The sequence below is a fragment of the Taudactylus pleione genome, unplaced genomic scaffold (genome assembly GCF_031769625.1).
Source record: "Taudactylus pleione unplaced genomic scaffold, aTauple2 ptg001314l, whole genome shotgun sequence".
Classification (NCBI taxonomy): domain Eukaryota; kingdom Metazoa; phylum Chordata; class Amphibia; order Anura; family Myobatrachidae; genus Taudactylus; species Taudactylus pleione.
In genome coordinates this window covers 926581-945346 of record NW_028285714.1, presented here as the reverse complement: position 1 = coordinate 945346, position 18766 = coordinate 926581, and the positions used below count along the sequence as shown (strand labels likewise).

The 18766-nt window shown below is 41.5% G+C and overlaps 1 protein-coding gene across 1 annotated transcript in view; it reads left to right on the top strand.

The window, feature by feature from the left end:
- MMRN2 (multimerin 2) overlaps positions 1-18766 on the top strand; it is a 55216-nt gene that overhangs the window by 15417 nt on the left and 21033 nt on the right. Inside the window, exon 2 of the mRNA XM_088463077.1 lies at positions 17829-17951. Within this exon, the coding sequence (XP_088319203.1) occupies positions 17829-17951 (123 nt within the window). The remainder of the gene's footprint in view (positions 1-17828; positions 17952-18766) is intronic.

The window sequence follows — 18766 nt, the reverse complement described above, 5'->3', positions numbered from 1 at the left end:
GGCTTGACCGTTAAAGGGTGCTGTAACCCCCGAAAGTACACTCCAGTCCAAACCAAAAAAAAATTATTTTCTGTGTTTGTGAATTGTGTGCGCAGTAGCCGCACGTGCATCAACAAAGTAGTGCCAAGCGTGCGCCTGTGTCATAAGTAAAGGGCCAGCTGGCTTGACCGTTAAAGGGTGCTGTAACCCCCAAAGTACACTCCAGTCCAAACCAAAAAAAAAATTATTTTCTGTGTTTGTGAATTGTGTGCGCAGTAGCCGCACGTGCATCAACAAAGTAGTGCCAAGCGTGCGCCTGTGTCATAAGTAAAGGGCCGGTTGGCTTGACCGTTAAAGGGTGCTGTAACCCCCAAAGTACACTCCAGTCCAAACCAAAAAAAAATTTATTTTCTGTGTTTGTGAATTGTGTGCGCAGTAGCCGCACGTGCATCAACAAAGTAGTGCCAAGCGTGCGCCTGTGTCATAAGTAAAGGGCCGGCTGGCTTGACCGTTAAAGGGTGCTGTAACCCCCGAAAGTACACTCCAGTCCAAACCAAAAAAAAAATTATTTTCTGTGTTTGTGAATTGTGTGCGCAGTAGCCGCACGTGCATCAACAAAGTAGTGCCAAGCGTGCGCCTGTGTCATAAGTAAAGGGCCGGCTGGCTTGACCATTAAAGGGTGCTGTAACCCCCAAAGTACACTCCAGTCCAAACCGAAAAAAAATTATTTTCTGTGTTTGTGAATTGTGTGCGCAGTAGCCGCACGTGCATCAACAAAGTAGTGCCAAGTGTGCGCCTGTGTCATAAGTAAAGGGCCGGCTGGCTTGACCGTTAAAGGGTGCTGTAACCCCCGAAAGTACACTCCAGTCCAAACCAAAAAAAAAATTATTTTCTGTGTTTGTGAATTGTGTGCGCAGTAGCCGCACGTGCATCAACAAAGTAGTGCCAAGCGTGCGCCTGTGTCATAAGTAAAGGGCCGGCTGGCTTGACCGTTAAAGGGTTCTGTAACCCCCAAAGTACACTCCAAACCAAAAAAATATATATTTTCTGTGTTTGTGACTTGTGTGCACTGTGGCTGCACGTGCATCAACAAAGGAGCAGCGCCAAGCGTGCGCCTGTGTCCCATAAGTAAAGAGCCGGCTGGCTCATTTCTTAAAGGGTGGTGTAACCCACAAAGTGCACTACTCTCCAGCAAAAATAAAAAAATATTTTCTGTGTTTGTGTGCGCTTTAGCCGCACGTATATATATCAATATAACATAAATGGAGGACCAAACTTTCTCTGATAAAAATAAAATAGGGAAAGATCAAGAACCACTTCCTACTAGTGCTGTTGCTGCTGCTGGGAGTTGTTCATCATCCCAGAGAGGAAGTAGGAACATCACTACTTTTACTAAACAATTGACCCTCCAACAGTCCCTAGCGATGAGGATGAAGTACGACAGCAGTCATCCTGAAGCAAAACGTATAACTGAGGCCTTGACTGCTATGTTGGTGTTAGACGTGCGTCCGGTATCCGACATTAGTGCAGTGGGATTTAGACAATTGATGGAGGTAGTGTGTCCTCGGTTCCAAATCCCGTCTAGATTCCACCTGCATCCTCAAAGCAGCAGCGACAAGCGTGCGTCTGTCTGTTAAAGGGTGGTGACACCCTCAAAGTGTGCTACACAAAGAATAAAAATATTCTTCTTCTTTTTTCTGTCTTTGTGAATTGTGTGGGCTGTAGCCGCACTTGCATCCTCAAAGCAGCAGCGACAAGCGTGCGTCTGTCTGTTAGAGGGTGGTGTAACCCTCAAAGTGTGCTCCACAAACAATAAAAATATTCTTTTTTTTTTTCTGTCTTTGTGAATTGTGTGGGCTGTAGCCGCACTTGAATCCTCAAAGCAGCAGCGACAAGCGTGCGTCTGTCTGTTAAAGGATTACATCGGTGACAGCATCCAAGTAGGCATGTCAGACAGTCCGTACCTGTACTGGCAGGAAAAAGAAGCAATTTGGAGGTCCCTGTACAAACTGGCTCTATTTTACCTGAGTTGCCCCCCTCCAGTGTGTACTCCGAAAGAGTGTTTAGTGCAGCCGGGAACCTTGTTAGCGAAAGGCGTAGGAGGTTGCTTCCACAAAATGTGGAGAAGATGATGTTCATAAAATGAATGATCAACTCTTCCAGGGAGACCAGCCTCCAGAACGTACAGAGGGACCTGTGGTTCCAGCAGGGACGAATTAATACTCTGTGAGGATGAGGATGTACATAACACTGAAGAGGGTGAGGAATCTGTGGATGAGGAGGATGAGGACGACTTCTTGCCTCCGTAGAGCCAGTTTGTGCAGGGACAGATTAATTGCCAGCTTGTTTTGTGGGGGCCCAAACGAACCAATCATTTCAGCCACAGTTGTGTGGCAGACCCTGGCGCTGAAATGATTGGTTTGTTAAAGTGTGCATGTCCTGTTTATACAACATACCAAGGACAATTCCATCTTGCACCTCTTTTTTTTCTTTGCATTATGTACAGTTTGGGGCCTAGTTTTTCAATGCCATCCTGTCTGCCACTGCAGTTTCACGCCTAGATGGGTCACGTGTTTGTGCCGCCCACTCGTGTCGCTTAGCATAGTCATCCAGCTACCTCGGTGCAACCTTTTGGACATAAAAACACTATTGTGAGGTGTGAGGTATTCAGAATAGACTGGAAATGAGTGGAAATTAAGGTTATTGAGGTTAATAATAGCATAGGAGCAGAAAAACCTACAAATTCTGTGATTTTAGCTGTTTTTATGCTTTTTTTCAAAAAAATACAGATCCAAAACACAAAACCCAGAACCCAAAACACGGAAGGGTGGTTTTGGCAAAACCAATCCAGATCCAAAACACGAAGAAAGATCCAGATCCAAAACCAAAACACAAAACACGAAAAGTGGCCGGTGCACACCCCTAGTTTAATGCTTTATCTGGCTGTTTTATATGGTTGGAGTTAGTACAAATATTGTGGACATGGTAAACCCTAAGCTAAATCTGGAAGAGGATCAAACCCAGTAATGTACTTGCCCTGTCATAAAGCAAGCAGAGGAAATGAGAACAATGGGAGCATTTGGAAATGCTTGCGGTGTGTTACTTTAACAGGAAAACACTTCAGAATATGATTAACATTTTCCTTAAGTACATTGCTGCTCCAATACGAACTTTCCATGAGATCAGTTAATAATTTCACTTCTCGGCACCTGGAAGATGGACTTTGTAATGCATGCTTTTATCACCTACAATAAGGCTGATGATTTGTTTCAACTAAATAGTTAAGGTCCATCTTAACTTAAGCTAAATAGTTTTGAGAGCCAAGGACTCATTGGAGACTATTTAAGAAGAAGCGGTAATAACGTATTTTTTTTTATTAATGCTTATTCCAGTTGCACTTCAGCTGCGAAGCACATTTCTAGGTACATTATACCCATTGTAAAAGAAAGGTTAAATCACATAAAATTACCAACTGTAAGAAGGGTCCTGCTGACCTCTCACATTCATAATGAACTCACTGCGGTTGAACATGCATCTAAGATTTTTTATTTCCCAAGATATACATACACCCATATAGAGATTTTTGGCATATCATTGACTTGCACATCCTTACACATGGAGAGCCAGAATGGGTGCAGACAGGGCATGCAAGAGTAGTTTGAGTACAGGGATGGCATGATTACATAATCAAGAGGACTCATGCAGATACATTCTTTAGGAAGATCTTTAGCGCTGTCAATATGTGGCTTCTTGGGGAGGATCTGGTCATCAAATGACACCATAACTATAGCAACAAAGTAGCAGCAGTACCAAATGTACCCAGCTCTGGAGGACTTCTGTGACTCCTGTATGCATAGGCTCAATCTCTGTCTGATTCTTTCAGCTCTTTGTATTCTCATCATAAAAAAAAAAATCAGGACAGCGATGTGTAATTTGGCGCATTGTGAAATAGTAATTTTCCTGCAGTCTTGCCTCACTTAAGTCTTACGGTTTGAAAACTGCAATAAATATAGCAAACTGTAAATGTCCTTCCTAATGAGGTTGGTATCTCAGGTGGGATGCTAAGGACAACATGGCAACAGCCCATCTAATACATCTATTCTAGTTCAGCAGCAGGACATACCAAGGATGATTTTACATATAGAACGGTTTGAGTAGAAGTGGTGGGTGCTCTATGAATGCACTCTTGAAAAATTATGTTCTTTATGCTAAATCATCAATTTGAAAGTGGGAAAGGTAATAGCCTCCTCTTGTTACTTGTGGTTAGAAGGATATAAGGAACACACAAGTCCTTCATTCTTGTCTTCGAGGTGTTGCCAGACATTTGCATGCAGCTTACTAGGCAGGCAGACAATATTTTGTTTTTCCTAAAAATCCCACACACTTCTAACTAATCTCCTTGGCTACCCTGGAATTACAGTATACCAAGTTATCTGAACAAAATGTCCCAGTGACAGACTATTTCAGAGAACTACTGCATCTGACTCTGAGCCTCCTTATCACTCATCTGGTATGCCATTTATGTCATTTCAGTTATATACAACATGTCAACTTTCTCCAAATCTCTACTTACATATTTGTAAATTGAGGGAGAAAAGGCACTGGGAGCAAGCCTCCTTGAACAACAATATTTGTAATGGAAAATACATACAATTCAGATATTAGCAGCAGCTCTAAAGAGTGTAGCTCTAAGCTCTTAAGTAGATGGCTAGAACCCCTTTAGGTTAGGTAAGATTTTTAGATTTTATTCTACATACTTAAACACTTATCAACCCAGATGGTTAATTCTAATTAATTTGACATTAAAGAAACCATATGGGAGATGCCACAAGGGGCCATGAGCCCCCTGACCAACAGATCTTGGGCACTATTTATCAAATTATTGTTGTTCTTAAACATAAAGAAACAGCTATTTTTGGCATTTTCAAGGCAGGATTAACAATCACCCCTATTTAACAAGCCTTTAAAGTAGGAGGTATCTCCGGCTTTATGAACAACAGAGCTTGCAGCGGCTGTCCCCATAGTTTTATTTGAGGACAGCATTATTGGGCTGTTTATCAAGCTCCAAAAAGCTTAGCTTTTCCGAGCTTGTTTGCATTAGCGAAGATGGCGGTTGTCTCCTTACTTAATTAGGGGAAGTCCGGACATAGAGGGATCTTTTGATCCCTTCCTCGTGGGCTGAAACTGTTCACGGTACACATTACATTGTTTTGGTTTGTAGATGAGTATTCTGATGGCTGAGCATGCACAGTTGCACAGCCGGGTCTAAACCCAGAAATAAAATTATAGCTTTAGCCTTCACTGTACTTTTTCCTTATTGCCAGGATGGGCTCTTATTGGACGAGCTCCTGAAGTCTGTCCTATAAAAACAGTCCTGTAAAAACATTACACATCCCCACTTTGGATAAAGAATGTACATTTCAGGGGCCAGACCACAACGTTGGTACACTGCTTCAAGCAGGATTTATCTCTATGACTAACTCCACTTTAAAAAAAATATGTTTGTTTATGCCTAAACACCCCCCAACCCCACCCCCACCCCCTTCTCGGCTCAATGGTTTAGTAATTACAGCTAGCTTTAAACTGATATAATAGTTTTGTGTATGTGATGTATTTGCATATGTTACTGGGGAAACCATCTCCTCCTGTATATATACATATATGACCTCCCAACACTGGACATGTGACATGCATGGGATGTCAATGTGTTTACCATTCCAGCAGGACAACGTATTAGCCTTTTTTTAAGTATTGCTGATTACCCCTGGACTTCAATGCCGAGAAATGCAGTGATCTGTGTTTCACATAATGCACTGCCATATACATGCATAGGAGTGTAACTAGAAAGAATTACAGCAAGACATTAAATGGAGACCACTAAAGGACAATATCTAGGGCAACTCCAGCACTAAAATCCCACTACCTCAAAACACAAGCTAGCACTGCAACATGCTAATACTATATAGTATATATGTATTTATTTTCTTCTCAGTATAAGTTATTTGGGTATCTACTACAGTTGGTAATTACATACAGACTGATGAGGCATTAAGGTGACCATGTAAAGTCATATCTGGTTGTTCATCTGGCAGAACCAATGCATCCAGGTCCCTTAGGTATTCTGTTACTGCAATATGCTTATGAGGGCTCAAGTACTACTTTGTTCTTTCCCTTTCTTTGCAACCACAAAAAAACACCAACATAGCCTGAATGGCATTCATGGAAGGCTTTCTATATTGGGAACATTTACATTACATGATGGTATTAATGCACAGCACTCCTGGGGAAATTCCAAATCAGAAATATCTGGTCCAACTAAACAGACAACAGTGAGGAATCTACTCAAGGGGCCCCGGTTCTGATTTTGGATCAGTGCCCAGGACCTTTAGCTTCCTGAATCCTAACTACGTGCTTCAATATGTATCATAGAGAAATGAACTGCTAAACAAAATTGGAATGGAGCTTGAGTCCTAAATGTAAAGACACATTTATATTAAATAAAAATGTTATTCAATCCCGCCTACCCCTTTTCCAAGCTTGATCAGATCATAGATTTTCGTGTTACTATCCTAATCTGAGCTTTGATTGGCTGTGAGAGATTAGTGCAGAGCAAGAAAATCACTATGGTTGTGCTGCTGTGAGTGAGAACCTGGTGGCACAGAGTGGATGGATGGGGAGAGAGGTAGTGATTATTGCAGCAGCAAAGTATACTTGGAACAAGGTAGAGCACTTCATACCAGTCGTAACACAAGACATGACGCTGCATATTACATATCTCCCAACTGTGCTGATTTTGGAAAGACTCCCAGTTTGTAGACGTTGAACGGGGTGCAGCTTTGGACAAAATTAGCATATCTGGTTTGATAGGTGCAGGGTTTCCGCAGATCGGTGCCAGGGCTTATTTTGACTCGCTTTTGCGTATCCAACTGGTAGATATGATATTAGATTAAGCTCAGATATTGCTCTGCCTATTTATCTTGACACCAATTATATTAGTCTTAGCACTTTAGCACATGGTTCTGAATATTAGCCTTGACAGCAGGTAAGCATCTGCATATTAGTCTTGAACCAGCAATGACATCTCATTGTGTATGTCCTGCTAGCAGGTAACTGAAATTGATCTGAACCCAGAAGCTGTGCACTGGGTTTACAATCACTTACCATTCTGTAAACTTATAGAAAGATAGGCTCTGCTAGGCAATAAGGCGATCTTCAGAAGATAACGGTCATTTTATTTTAATGGAGCAATAAACTCCTCCTGTAGCAGTAAAGGCATGTGCACCTGCATTGCATTCAGTGTGAAGGGAGCCTCACCATGATTTCCATCCTATTTCTAACTACAACATAATAATACAGTGTTTCATGTAAGCAGCTACTGTTTGGCTCTCACAATATACACAGCATGCATTGCTCAGTTGTACAAATGCCAACCTACATCTCTTAATCTCCTTTCATTGCTGCCGTCATCTGCAAATTAATTTTTCCAGATGTCATTTTCCAAGCATAAAATGAAATGCAATGCTTTTATTCTTTGTATGCCAGAACAAATGTGTACTCTGTATCTTTATATCCTCTTGTGGGATGAAATTAGAAAACTAGATCTTTTTTTAAATTAAATAAAAACAAATATGTACTACTATGCTTTATGTATGCAGCCATCTATTTATTCCTGCTTATTGGTGACTAGAACACAGGGCCTGTCAGCCAGGAATGCAAAGGAGAGAACGCATGCACTTGGCCGATGTTTTTGCTCTGCACATGCATCACACTGCGCGTGCGTGAACTAGCCAGTGCGATCGGGTTATGGTACGCAGACTACATGCAGTGTATATGCAGACCCTTCTGATTTATTGACAGGAAGTGCCGTTTGTGGGTGGTGGTCAGGCGAATGCAGGAGTTATAATGCCGTTATAGGGGTGTGCATAATTAAGGCAGTGTGGCGGCATACACAGCCATGCCATAACCTGTACACAGGAAGCGGCCAAAATCCTGCGCCAGGTCAGGTCAACCACTATTGTGCGTATTGGTCCGATGGTTCTCGATGTTACCGATGTTTACGCTGTATTGCATACTGATCAGGCTGGGAGTAAAGGGAGATGGGAGGCTTAATATGGGGCTGGGCGTCTGCATCTTGTGCTGCGGTCTCCGTGCGTACGCATTAATTTGCATATTCTTGCAGTGGACGGGTGCGTGCGTCTGCTACCGTGCGTTCCTTGCTGAATCAGGCCCACAGATCTCAAATTATAAAAATGACAATAATGCCCTGGGACCTTACTCGAATGTCCTTCATTGTAATTCGGTGTCTGTCATGTTTAATTTTTAGGCTTTAAACTACATGGGGCTGTTACAGAGATGAATGCAAGTTGGTCTGGTTAAAGTATCTGTATATTTTTGTATTTTTGTACTCCTGCTGCATTTCCATATCTGCAAGGATCACAATTGCAAAGCTCCCTGAGTGCAGCTTTGCAATTCCGATCCTTACAGAATCAGACTCTCGGTTCGACTGGATACCACAAAGTGTTTCTGAACTAAGATTCGGTTCGACTCGGAACCCCTAACGTTGGTTGTTGTCGGCTCACTTATGTTTGAAAAGGTGGAACATGGGAGGAAAGGGATGTGCAGACATAGGCCAAGTACAGTAGTGGCATGTTCATATAATTGAGACTGAAGTAGACCTGGATGCAGATGCATATACACTTGTCAGGAGATGTATCTCTTGCAGGTGCTAAAGGGCTGGTTCAAAACTAGGAATGATGATGATTGACAGCACTAACTGTGATTTTAGATTGACCCCTCCAGTTGATTGTACTTAGGGCCTGATTTCGAGCCGGACGCTATTTGCGGACGGTAAATTCCAAAAAAGGGGCCGGCTATTTAAATTGAGCGCTCGCTATTTGCGGTTTGTTGACGCCTCTAAGTCTGAGCGAGCGAATGAAAAATGCACTCGCTATTTTGTAAAGACACCCCTTTGCCGTTCGCATCACACGTCATCTCCGGTATTTATTAGATTAATCGGGTACATCTAAAGGCATCTGAACTGCTTGTGGTAGGATTTTCTTACCGCTATCACTGCGAGCAGTTCAGGCTAAAAGACAACCAAGTGACGTGGGCGATGACGCTCTACTAATTATGCACTCCCATTAAACGCCCTTTTGACCGTTAGGCACGCCTGCGTTCGGATCTCCATTACCCCGTTTTCAAGCACCTTCCCCTGTTACCACCCACAAACGGTACATTCTGTCAATCAAATTAGCAGCCCCTCGCTGTTTTGCGAGCGCACGATTTCCGACCACAATGACTGGTTTGCGCATGCGCATTACGACCCATACGCATGCGCAGTTGTGCGAACATCGCTCAGAGCGAACGAGCGGCCGCTTACGAGCGGCTCTGAATCAGGCCCTTAATTCTTTAGTGTAGTTGCTATAGCCTAAGAAAAGGTGGGCATCTATTTGCAAAACTTAATTGAAATTTCCATTTGAATTGTACCAGAAAACAAGACCCCCATTTAATTTTAAAGAAAACCATGGATGTTTGTATTTAATTTAATTTGATTTGTGTCTATATTTAACTGTATTTTATATAGCAAGTGTGATTTTCAGATTTATATATTTTTGCTTATGACACTATATTACATTATTATACTGTGAACAAATAGGGTCATTTGTATTTTACATTAACTACTAACAATATTTTAGCCACAGCCACCTCTCTCTGCTTGCTCTATGTTAACACTGCACATAAGTATATGTGCTACTGAAGTACAGCTGGATGTATCTTGAGATGTGTCCGTCTGAACATATGAACCTAAAAGCATTGTTTACTTACATTACATAATGAGCAGAAATGCATCCAACTTACTATCAGCCCCATGAGTGGCACATTCAGAATTTGAAATGAAAGGGAGCAAATTAAATAGGCACTGTCACAGGGGGCATAACCACCTCGCAGTGGGAGTTTGCCACAAACTCCAGAGCTGGGAAAATTTAATTGCTAGACCTCCCCCCACTGAGATCATAAGGAGAATATCTCCCAACCACGCCGCAAAACGTCTCTTGCACCCTACTTACATTGAAGTTCTTAGATATATACATATATACAGTATACAATTTTATGTTAACAATGATTTGGCCAATCTCTATTTTTAACCATTTTCTATTTCTAGTACCCAATGGAGGTAATTTATAAAAACCTACTTTAGACCACGACTGCATGACCAACTAGACCGGTATCAAACCTTACTTTTCTAGGAAAGGTTATTGAGAAAGTGGTGGCAATGCAACTGGAAACCCACCTGTCTACCCATGATATTTATGATCCATTCCAGTCAGGATTCAGGAGAAGACATAGCACTGAAACAGCCCTGGTATGTGTGCTTAATGATCTTCTGATGGCAAAAGACAGAGGATATTGTTCTATCTTAATCCTTCTGGATCTCTCTGCAGCATTTGGTACCATGGACCATGGGATTCTGATTGAGCACATGAAAACGTTTCTGTGGACTGGATGGCACAGGCCCAAGCTGATTGAAATCATATCTCACTGACATGTCACAGAGTTTCTTCTGGAGTATATTCATCATCACAAGTACCACTGCCATGCGGCGTTCCACAGGGATCTTGACTAACTCCCATGCTTTTTGCAGTATACATGCTACCACTGGGTGAAATAAGCAGACGTCATGGCCTGGTCTACCACAGCCATGTAGATGATACACAACTGTACCTTTACTTTGCTCTGGGTGCTAAGATTCCAATACCATCCCTAAAACGCTGTCTAGCTGAGCTCCAGCAGTGAATGAGTGCTAGTTGGCTGGGACAGTCCTTATGATAAGGACAAGACTGCAACTTAGCCAACCAACTGGACTTACGCTTGGGGGTTCAGACAGGGCCGCCAAAAGGGGGGACTGATGGGACTGGATTCCTGGGCCTGGACACTCAGGGGGCCCGGCAGCTCATACCTCCCGCCACTGACACACAAGCCCAGGGACGCCCTCCCACTCTGCCTCCTAACAACGCTGTGGCCAGACTAAGGGGGCCTTCCTGCTCTTAGTACTAGTATTATCTTGTAAGTGAGTGATGCCACAGCTGGACTAAGGGGGCCTGCCCACTCCTATACTAGTATTATCTTGTAAGTGAGTGACAGGGGGTCAAGGACCCACTCCTACCAGTGAGCAGCCCACCACTACCCCCGCCGCCACTCATAAGAAGTGTCTCCCACTCCACCTCCTACCTACGTCGCGGGCAGCCGGTGCAATTACATTTTTCTTGTCAGTCGGCGCGGCGTGAAGTCACAACATCACACCACACCGCTGAGTTAGAGAGGAGCCACAGCATGTGAGGACTCAGGAGCAGCCAGAACAGAAGAAGATGAGAGAGGTAACTAAGGTGTCAGAGTTTGTGGGGTGGGCAGGGCTGGGGGGACCTGCCTATTTTGGCAGTCCCGGACCCCATAATTTCTGATGGCAGCTCTGGATTCAGAATTGCAAAATACTGAACATGTGTGGCATCTTGGTGTTACTGAAACACAATAAAATCCTCATTCATTCATCTGAGGAACATAGCCAGAATCAAGCACTTAATTCCCTCAGAAGATCTGCCTAAAGTCATACATACATTTGTTTCATCACACTTAGTCTACTGTAATGCCCTAGACCTGGGTCTCCAACCAATTCTAAGGATCGGTACACATTAGACGACATGCAAACAACACAGTGATCTTCCCGACTTCCCTACATCCTCAGAACAAATTATATAGTGCATACACACTGTGCAATCTTCAAACGGCCGAACAATATATATTGCATCGTTTGGTCATTTCATCATTAACTATATAACGTTAACATATCGCCTGGTCATCCGGGAGGCGTACACACTACCCGATTTTTACAAAATCACTATACATATCTTCTGATATACCATGCATGTACAGTAAATCATAAGATGCGATGAACGATGCACGGGATTGTGCAATAGTACATACACACTAGACCATGTGGAAGATTTGTTATTCTAATTCGTCTAAAATTGTCAAATTTTCCAATGTTTTGTTCATGTGTACCCAGCCTAAGCTTGCATCTGATATAAAATGCAGCTGCCAGGCTATGAACCAACGAGTCTCATTCCAGACACATAACACACATTCTCTACTCCCTTCACTGGCTGCCTGTAAGATAGAGAATATATTTCAAGGTTGGGTTAATGACTTTCAAAGCCCTACATAACCGGGGCCCAAGGTACCTGAAGCAGCTTCTGATTCCTTAATGCCCCACTCAATTACTGCGATAGGTAGATGAAGGACTATAAGAAGTACCTGTAATCTCCCTGAATTCATCTGGGGGTCGAGCTTTTAGCTTTTTGGCTCAGACTCTATGGAACTTGTTCCCCGCACAGTTCAAGGGGCCTCCACTCTAGAATCCTTCAAAAAGAGACTCAAGACTCACCTCTTACATTACACTAATGTCACTTCACTAATGTCTTTCTTTTCTGTTAAGCTTATTTTGAATTTTAAATGCAAATGTAAAGCACTTTGGGGTCAATCCAATTAGGTGCGAATTGCGAGTAGCTAGTTTGTTTAATGAAACTCGGAGACTTCGCACAAATGCGCGCAACCGAGAATTCTCCAATCCAATTAAAAATGCCTATTCGCAGTACTCGCAGCAGAGGTTTGCAAATTGGATGCCAAATACAATGTGAGAGAAGTGCATGAAAAAGTGGGGTGACAATCCTGGAACCCTCAAAGCTGATAATTTTGTTAGCAGCACCGAATAGAAGACTGCTTGTGGGCATTAGGAAAGCACTGAAGGTTTTTAAATGGTGTCAAATGGCTGATTATTTTTTTTTTGGGGGGGGGGGGGTTAAATGCAAAAAAATTATAAAAAGCTAATTTTTTTTGCTCAATCCCAAATGAATTAAATGAAAAATGCAAAAGAAAAGTAGGAAAGAAAGGTGATTTTGGGGTACTTTGATGGCACTGGAAAATTGAAAAAAAATGATTAAAAAAAGTATTGTAATTTAATTTGGAGTGCCTAAACTAACGAGAAAGTTGATTTTGAGGTAATTTGAGGACAATTTATTTTTTTACCCCAAAAAATTACGTGATTATTGGACTAATTAAGCTAAATGGAAACTTCAAGTTGCCTAAGTAGTCATTAGGAGGGTGTCCAGTGGGTTCAGCACAGTGTCCCGACACTTTAACCTAAAAATAAAAAATTTCCTTTCCATCTCTCGCCCTCAGGGAGGTGTGAATGGTAAATGTGAATTTAATCTGACTGGATCAGTGCGAGTTGCTAATTGTATTTCAAAATAACTTCGCTATGCGAATTCGAAGAGAAAATATCAACTCGCACCACACACCTCACAATTCGCACCAAGGATTGACTCCTTTGAGTTCTATTGGGAGAAAGGTGCTATATAAATAACATTATTATTATTATTATTATTATTATTATTAAAATGACAATATTATAGCTATCACTTGCAAGTTGTGCATCACTAATCATCAGTATACAGCCCTGGACATGGTTTTGTTAATCATATATAGAATGTGCAAAATGTTTACAGTGCCTTCTGATGGATTGAACTGAGAAAGCAACACAGAGGAGGAGGTAGAAGTTTAGGATGGGCCGCACAGGCTGCAGTAAGCAATACTGGGCATGTGCTGCCTGTCAGACAGCGCACCGCTGAGCCTTCAAAGTTACAGGCCCAAATAATTTGATTTGGGACAAGACCACATACGGCGAACCCAAGAGTGTACTGTGTGGCGCACAGCTTTGGAATCACTGTAGTAGGGGAATTATTCTCTCCAAAGTCTGAATGGTAATGTACTTTTAAAAAATATATTTTAAACAGTAACTGACTACATTTCCCAAAAAAATGTTTCCATTTTCAAATACAGATACTTTGATGTGACATTTTTAGGAAAAGGACAATTTTTTTTGTGGGAATTGGCACACACCCCAGTCTTAATGAAGATAGTGTGTCCTTGAGTCCACAGAATGCGTTAATCTGCTGAGAACTGGGATGAAAATTTTATGTAATCGTCAACATACAATGATCTGTAAATAGACCCCACTTCCTCACATTGTTCCTTGATCAGGCATCCATTATTCCTGCAAGTTAATGGAAAACAGTGATATATAGTAGTATACTGTACATACTATGTGAATTACAACATACTTGTGGCATGCCTATATTCTGTGTACGACTGCGGGTGTATCTGCATGCGAAATGATCGCATGCAGATACACTCACAGTTGCACCCAAAATTTGTATTTTTGTATCCTGCACCCTAATCTAAATGTTGGTCCTTGGAGTGCCCATTTCTTTTAAAATTATATATATATATATATATATTACACACACACACACACATACACATATATATATATATATATATATATATATATATATATATATGGTTGAAGATAGTGCTAAAAGTACTGAAACATTCTATTGATCCTTTGGTCTCTGTTTGATTTATTGAGAGGGGAGTGCTGCACCTTCATGCTTCTATATATATATATATATATATGTGTGTGTGTGTGTGTATATATATATACATATATATATATATATATATATATATATATATATATATGTGTGTGTGTGTGTGTGTGTGTATATATATATATATATATATATATAAATATATCTAGGAAAAAATATAGGAGCGCACACTGTAGTAAAACTAAATTTTATGTACTAAAAATATCATAAAAATGTACATTGAAGTAAAAATTAATAAGCTCACGAAAAAAAGCGTGATAGCCTATGGATTGCCCGTCACTCCAGACACTAACGTTCACCGCTATTCAGCTCTAAGCCAAGTCTTGACTCAGATACCCGACGGGAGTTCTTTTCAGCAGCCGCCGTCAGGATGTATCGCTACGGAGTTCACGAGTCCTTAACACAGTGCTAATACACGTCACCGCCCTAGGCACGCTCAAATGCGTTTCGTCCTATAGTATCTGGGGTAGAATCAGCAACATCACATTTATCTGAATATATAGATCTGCATTTAAAAAAGTATGTGTGTGAACTGGGGTCTATTTACTAAGCAGTGTTAGGAGACAGAGTGAAAAGTGATAAGGTGCCAGCCAATCAGCTCCCAACTGTCATTTTTCAAACACAGCCTGTGAGATGGCAGTTGGGAGCTGATTGGCTGGCACCTTATCACTTTTCACTCTGTCTCCTAACACTGCTTAGTAAATAGACCCCTAAGTCATATATTAAGGACTCAACTCAAGTATTAGCCTTTTTTAATGATTTTCAGTGGGGGGAGGATTTTAAGTGGTGTTCAATCAATATCGAATCACTATATACTATTCCTCACAATAAAGGTTTACAAGCGATTGCTGGCTTTCTAGATGCAGATAGTGAAGTAACTGAGACAAAAAAAATATTTTATTTTGAACTGCATAAAATGTATATAAAAAATCATTATTTTAAGTTTCAATCCCAATTTTTTATACAGAAATGCGGTGTCACAATGGGGATCCCCTTTGCTCCGAATCTTGTGAATTTGTATCTCGGAGCATGGGAAAAAACAATGATTGAGAACAGCAGAGTAAACCCCTTCTTCTCTAAGATTTTGACCTTCAAAAGGTTTATAGATGACGTAATAGTGGTCTGGAAAGGTTCAGAAAAAGAATTTAAGGATTTTATGGTGTACTTGTCAGAGAACACATGTAACTTTAAATTCACGTATTTTTTTCCAAGAACTATCTAAAGTACAAATGGAGATTTTGTGGTGATGTAACCTCGATGGGATGCTGAAAACGCCAAAATTGAAGTACCCAACGTTGCACGGGTTTTAATCTTCAAATTATTATTAAGTTTTATTATGTGATGTCGTCTAAATCCATCCAGTGGAAGACCCAGAACAGGCTTCTTGGGTCAAAGTTCTGCACAGTGCCCCCCCCAGGTCAAAGTTCTGCCCAGTGTACACCAATGGGAGGTTCAACCGAGACTCTAATCCCCCATCCAGCGGAAGTCCCAGAACAGTCTCCCTGGGCCAAACTTCTACCCAGCAGACTCCGCCGTGAGATCCGACTGGGACCCCAACCACTTTGTTAGGCGTCCTAGACCAATTGCCACCCTCTGTGAAGTTTTCATCCAAATCCTTTCAGTGAAAGGTACAGAATAGGCTTCCTGGGTCAAAGTTCTTCCCCAGTGTCCCAGAGTCAAAGTTCTGCCCAGTGTACCCCAACAGGAGGTCCGACCAGGACCTCAACCCCCTAGTATGTCTTCTGGGATGCAATGTAACCACTGTTTGAAGTTTTATGTATTATGTAATGTCATCCAAATCCATCCAGTGGAAGGCCCAGAACAGACTACCTGGGTCAAAGTTCTGCTCAGTGCACTCTGCCGTGAGGTCCGACCGGGACCACCAGACCAATTGCTCCCCCTCTGTGAAGTTTTCACCCAAATCCATCCAGTGGAAGGCCCAGAACAGGCTTCTTGGGTGAAAGTTTTGCACAGTGTCCCCAGGTCAAAGTTCTGCCCAGTGTACACCAACTGGAGGTCCAACCAAGACTCTAACCCCCCTAAAACCCGGCCAGTATCCTACTGGACACCTCACGTTGGTTTCATCCCAATCAGTGCAGGGGTGTCCGAATGCATAACCAGACAGACAGACAAAAACGAACGAACAAACAAACAAACAAACAGGCCAATTAATTTTATATATAAGATAGTCATTATATTTTCAAACTAATTAGGCAGACATGACCGAAATGAAAACAATCATAGTTTGACCTTAATTACGTATTAGTGATTATCTAGTGATGGAGATTATTTTAATTTACACCTCAACAAAATATTTATATTTTCACATGGGGTAAACACATCTTGGTCATTCTGTTCCAGTATTACCACCCTACAGCACCTACTGGAATGAAATGTCCATATGGCAATAGTTTTAGGCACTTGGCTATCAGTTTATGACCTAGGCCATCTACAGACTGTTTTAAACTTGCGTGTGGCTTACCAGTGCATTATGGTGTATTTCTGCTCATCATGTAAAATGGAATAGACAGCCTAATAGAAACAGTTAGCTGGCTGCGTGTATGACCCAATCTTCCAGCAACTGTGTGTCAGGATCCTCACGTCACCATTCTGTATTATTGAGCATCCAGCTCCTTCCATTAAATCTCAGCATGTGGCTCCTTACTTGATTTACATTGCCCTCCGCAAATCTTATCACTAAACCTGTTACATTGAGCCCCGTCCTCACATACGTACCCACTGGTGTTTGAGTTATGCTTTTGACATGAGTTTATGACACATGTAAAAGACATATAATCAAACCTGCCACTAGAAATCATTGTTTCTTAGCCTTTCATTGGCCTTTTTTGCATTGTATCGGACTGCGACTGTGTTTTTTAAAAGGCTAGTTGTTTAATTTGCGTACATTTGCCACAGTTCCATATAATAACATAATATGCAATTAATCTCCAAAACAGTAGGTAAAAATGCAAATAAAAATGTATATCAAAAGCCTATCGAACAAGTTTGCATTTCATAAGCGTTGTTACTAATGTTATAAAATGCATCTCAAACACCATTGTCTATGTAGCCATTATCACACACATGGGTAGTTCTCTGCCTCACACATAACCAGCACTGGTCTCCTGCTGCTCTGAAGATCTAATATAAAGGCTACACAGAGACAAGAGGCAAATGATTACTGCAATAACGCAGGGCAAATATATCAAAAAGGGGGACTCAATCCAAACTGTTTAATTACATAACATAATGTACAATTTTGTTAAGAAAGTTTCTTATAAGCAAATTTGCTCATTTAAAATAAATGACGTGTTCTCTTTTTTTTGGCTCTTTATTCCTGTCTAGAAAATGGTGTTCTTTTGTGCGCAGTCGAATAGTGACCTATGTGGATTTTTGCAAAACTGAGAAATATGTGATAAGATCCCAGCAGCCATGTCCTAATGGAACACCTGATTGCCAAAAGACAATGTAAGTATGAAAACATTACTTTACTATACATAAAATAAAAAAAACAGCTCATTACAGTGGTTGTACAGTAGACCATGTAATTGTTCATTTATTTACATTTCACTAGGGTGGCACAGGGGCAAACGCAGGATTTTTAAGGGGGGGTTTCCATATTTTAGAGAGAGAGAGAGAGATTTTTATATAGAGAGAGATTGTTGTGTGTGTGTGTGAGACATACACACAGTATACATACACACAACACATACTTACACACACACAGCATACATACATGTTCCCTTATCATTTATACCAATTAAATATTCACAATGAACAAATAAAAAGGAAAATGGAATAGTTATAGAGTTTATTTACAAAGGAAAAAAAAAAGACTCTAGAGCTGTTAGTATTTCATGTTACTATATTCCCCTCCTCCTCCCCTCCTGGGACTTTAGATGCACAGCACCCACCTGGTCAATTGGACCACACTGGCACCAGCAATGTCTGTGTAGATATAGCTTTATTGTATATAATCATGGTGGCACCAAACAGCCCCCCCCCTTCCCTGGGACTCCTATGCCTCTCACACACACACATCACAAACACCCTCCCCCCACCCCCCTTCTTCCCTGGGACATCAATGTCACACACATTCATCACACTCACACACACATCACACACAGAGCAACACATACATATATCACACATACTGTACAGCACACACACACCACCTACCCAGCCAACACTAAAAACAAAGAAACTGACCTGACATGATTCTGCAGTTAGCCTCTCAGTGCCGTGCCGCCCTCCCACGTCTCACTGCGCCGACCAGCTCCTCG